General features: G+C 39.7%; 1 protein-coding gene across 1 annotated transcript; it reads right to left on the bottom strand.

Moving 5' to 3' along the window:
• On the bottom strand, positions 1–2,777 carry LOC106329264 (putative F-box protein At3g23260). The gene has a single exon (XM_013767891.1). The coding sequence runs from the start codon at positions 1,198–1,200 to the stop codon at positions 61–63; it is 1,140 nt and encodes a 379-aa protein (XP_013623345.1). The 5' UTR covers positions 1,201–2,777; the 3' UTR covers positions 1–60.
• Between the last annotated feature and the right edge of the window lie 2,214 nt (positions 2,778–4,991).

Here is a 4,991-nt window from a genome sequence, read left to right as displayed (position 1 = left end):
ACAAGAAAAAAAGAAGAAAAGAAACTGGGATTATCAGATAAATAACGCATAAGTTACAAGTCATATGCTTTCCGCTTTCCTTTTGCGTCCCTTAAGAAATGTATCTTGTCGGATTCTAGCCAAACTTGGAGGATAATTCATAAGAACTGCGGGAGATGATATGCATTTAGAACCGCCACCAAGATGTTCCTTCAATATGTGTTTATTTTCTCGCAGAATATTGAAGTTGTTTTCGCGGTTCAAACACATTACAACTTTTTTCTGCTCGTCTGCCAAGAAACTTATCCCTCTAGGAAGCATATCTTTAAACATATCTCTATATCCATCAAGGCCTATAACTGCTAGAGACTTATTCCATGATCCAGTACTGGTTGTCACCCATACTTGTAGTTCTGATGAAGATGCATCCGCCCCCATTAAAAAATCGGGAAGGAGAAAAACTAACAGACAAAGTTGCTCTTCTTTAACCACTGATAAAGCGGTAAGTCCAAGAGAAGGATGAGGACGAGACAGACACTGAAACGTCTCTTTTGAAAAATCAAAACCTAGTATGAATTCAGTATCTGGCTTCACCATTCGCATAGCAAGCCAATATGTATTTCCCTTCATAGATATGCCATGACGATAATCTGGTATATACCAATCAGTAGCCGTACCAAGAACTCTCCAGGAATCAGAGGTGAAGTCATAGACCTCGCAGACATATTTTACTGGTAGTATATGGTTACGATCCACCCTCAAGATTTTGTATTGCTTGCATGAGGATTTGTTGTCGAAACCAAGAGCAAAGTAGTCGCTATCCTTGTATCTGTCTCTAGGTTTAATCCACTTGGTTTCACCTGAATACGGATCCCAAACCACGAGTCTATCGTCCTCTGTGCTACATAGCAATAAGCCATCGCAGTGTGATACGTTACGTATATCGACTTGTGAAGAATTGGAAAGTGGATCTTTAAGGTAGAATGGATGAATTGCAAGTTCACGGAGATTGATCCTTACTAAGTGAACCCTAGAGTTAATCAACGCGATACACAGAGACTCATCCTTTGGTGCATTGGCAGAATGTTTCTTAACAAAGCCCTCAGAACTCAACATAATGTTCCATCGTTTCGATGTTGTTCGGAATCGTGCCAGAGGTGTATCCGGAACCTTAGAGAGTATAATCTCTAACAAATCCCTCGGAAGACTTGTCAACTGCATAGAAACTTGTGATTAACTACGTAGATAAAAAGTTCTAATATAATAATATGAGAAGAGAAGCTGAAGAATGATGGGAAGAGAGAGAGAGAGAGAGAGAGCCAAGGAACACCTATATAGATTTTTTTTACATCAGAAAACCTAATATTCTAATATATATATAGAGAGAGTATATATCTAGGTTTCCTATTTTGAAAATTGAGCCAAGAAAGACAATTTAACTTATGTGAACCAGTTGTCCAAAAAAAAAAATTATTTGAACCAACAAGTATTTAATAATGCCAATACGATATTTTAATTTTTTTTTTTAAATCGAATTTTTTTATTCATCCCGATAACCGGGGATTCAAATTTGTTTACAAGCTCGATTTGAACAAAATTTTCCAATTCTACAACCTAGCTTCGCCCACCCACTAAACGCGGTACATTCCGCTAGATCATTTTTATTATCTTTAGGAATCGGTGGCCGTTTTCAACCATCAACGATGACCATAGGAAAGTGAGGTTCTCCTCATTGCCTTGGATGCCAGGAGTTCCTCTGTCGTCTCCGGAGTAGCTAGCTACCGATAAGCGACGAAGGTTACCCTTACCAAGAAGTCCGAGAAACCAGCTAGACGCCACAAAACAAGCAAAAAGCGAGATGACCTAACCGCCACATCCTGCCCAGAATACTCCTAAATCTGCAAGGAAAGACCCAGAACACCACCGCAACAGATCAAGCGAACTCTTACGGGTTCGGGGGCGAACTAAGACCAAATGTTGACACGGAGACGGTCAATGACTCTCCCGAGAACCATCTCCACATTTGTGATCTCCGAGAACCAAAGATCAAAGTCCAAGTTGTGAAACCCATGTACCGGTGTCAACGGACAAGGAAATGCCGTTGAAACAAGGAGTACAAGCCAAGTGCTAAGAGGCCTCTTAACACCCGGAAGGACTAGGACGAGTGCCTTGACAAGAAGATCCGAGATGACGAAGCAAGACCCGCGGCCTCCAAAGGCCATAGACGACCTTCGAAATCCAACGGTGAACGGAGGATACATCTACGAACCTCACCCACACGACCCTAAAGAGAGCATGACACCAATACCACTTACATACCAAGCTGTCGAAGACCCGCCTCTGAGTTGAAGAAGACTGAACCCGAGAAGAAGACTGAAACCACAGCCCTAGAGTGGCGGAGATCACCACGAGACAGGAGCGGAGCTTCAGCCATTCACTTCAAGCCAACGGCGAAGAGGAATTATAGATCTGAAAACTGAAAATCGATCTACTCCCATCTCAAAAGCCTGCTCCTCCATGAACCACCTCTTCACGAACCTCACCGAAGCTCCAGACGCAGCTGAGACGTCACCGGCGATGAGCCCTTCGCGAGCAGAGCCTCCACCGATTAGAACCTCTACACCAGAGCCTGCGATATGTCGGAAGGGAAGCGAGTGGCCATGGATAAGCAAAAAGGAAGACGAAGGAAAGAAGAACGAGCGCCTCTGGCGACGGTTGTCACGCTCACGTGCTCGCCGGAGCCAGAGCAAAGTTGAATCTGGTTTGTGTCTTCGAGAGGATGAGGAGGAGAGAGAGTCTTTTTTTTTTTTTTTTTCAAAAATCGATTTTTAATATTCCTTGTGTTTCGTAATAACTGTCGGTCTGACTTTTTTTTCTTGTTACACAAAAAGTGTCACTTTGCAATTCTAATGCAAATTATACTTATTTTCAGTTAAAAAGTAATTGCAAACTGCATTATTTTTATAAATAATTTTATTTATCTCAAATACTATTGGTCAGAAAGGTGTAATTAATAACAACTTACGTATATTTCAGCCACTTTCTTAATATGTGTGAAAAATATCAAAGTGAAACTTATTTAAAAACGGAAAGAGTGCGATATTGTTAAAGTTCCTAAAACAACAAGAATCTTTTAGGCAACGGGTGAAAAACAAAATTATCTTAAAAATAGAACTTCAGTGTCGCATGTTAGTTTAGCGGTGCTTAATAGGTCTGTTTGTTAGGCTTTCTCACTTGAGCCCATTCCTAACCAGTGGAGAAAATGTTATGTCAAAACAAAACCACAGTTCAGCAGAGAGAGTGACTGGAAGTACTCTTGTCAAACTATCCATCAATCATCTCCTCTAAGATAAGATACAGTTCGCTCGAGTACTTGGATGAACCATTACTTCACAAGAGAAACGTTTCCATCACCACCATGACCTCCTGCACTTTCACTGGATTTTACAAACTTTGGAGTTGCTAATAATGTATTGTATATATGAATATGAAAAGAAAAAAAACCTTCAGAACGTTAGCAAACTTTGGAGTTGAAAACGTTAAATTGTAGATGAACAACGACCTCTGGGAATGTCTAGAGAGTGGCTCTCCTAGTGAAACGCTCATAGTGAGAAATTACTAGTTACATAACTAAGGAAAATTTGTGATATTCTTAATATAAAATTATTATACGTGATATTAACTTGCTGCCACATCCAACTATGCTTTCATGTCATGGGTTGCTATGCATAATCATTTGTCCATTGGTGATCGTATGGTAAATGGAATTAGTACATCAACACAGTGCGTTTTATGTCTATTTACAATGGAGACAAGAGATCATATCTTCTTCAATTGTGCATTTTTGGCACAAACTTGGGAAAATCTGTCTCGTAGAATTTTAAAAGGAAGACACACAACGGACATAATTCTTCTTTATATATTAAGCTACTTTCTCTGATAATTAATTTGCTAGTTAATTAGTTGCAACTTTTCCTTTTCCGCCATAGTTGAACTTGAAACCAATTTAGAAACTCTAGTAGTATCTTACAATATTAAAAATTCTAAATAATCAACTCTCAGCATGTCCACATCATTTTAAAATCGTCCAATCATATATTTATATTTTGCCATGTCACTACTGTTTATGTCGTGTTAAGATCAAAATTGGGCTGTCATTTCTTTTCTTTACGGTCCATAGCAAGCCCAATCTCGCCCGACCATAATTTCGCCTGGAGCGTACGAGTTGATCATCCCCGACTCTTCCACTTCATCTTCACCTTCTCGGTTGCTCTGTAATATCCATTACCGCTTGTTCCTCTTGATCAATCAATGATCTTTTTAATATCTTAGTTATTGTTTCGTCCTACCTTCCTCTCTTTTTCCTCATATATATAAACAGCTTCATCGAGGCTTACTTCAGAGCAAACTCGAAAGTCTCCATTGTTTTATCGTCAACTTCAGCCGGAGACATCGTCGTTTTGATATCCTGCGTCAAAGTCGCCGCCAGAATGTTATTGGATAAGCAAAAAGGGATTAGGCGCTCCTCCAAATTCACCAGCTGTTATATACTTCACCTATGTTACCTCCGATTTGGAACCCTGTAATCCTGCCAAAGCAGGCATATTAATTGTGTTTAGTTGCTGAATATTGACGAACAGGTCTGGTTTTTTTTTGGTTATATTCGTCACTGTGTTTTACTGTTTGAATCTACTGACTTACTACATTCAATTACAGCGAACTGTGATCCAAAGTTTTCTTCCACCAAATCGTGTGGGACGTTACCAAAGTCTTCTCAAGCATGGGAGCTTTTTACAGTCTCTCTAATTACTTTGATACTAAAAACAAAGAAAGTTTTCTGATGACTGATCACAGTCTGACTATTTGTTTCACCCACAACTCTGTCCTCTCAAATATTGAAGGTTACTTAACTGACATAGACACACATCAGTTTCGCTTTCATTTCTTTGGAGCCAAAATTGGTCGTTCACGTTATCTATATGGTATGTGGCATACCAAACTTAGCTCTAACT

The sequence above is a fragment of the Brassica oleracea genome, chromosome C3, assembly GCF_000695525.1.
Source record: "Brassica oleracea var. oleracea cultivar TO1000 chromosome C3, BOL, whole genome shotgun sequence".
NCBI lineage: Eukaryota > Viridiplantae > Streptophyta > Magnoliopsida > Brassicales > Brassicaceae > Brassica > Brassica oleracea.
The sequence above is the reverse complement of the archived record's forward strand: the minus strand, read 5'-3'. Positions and strand labels throughout refer to the sequence as shown.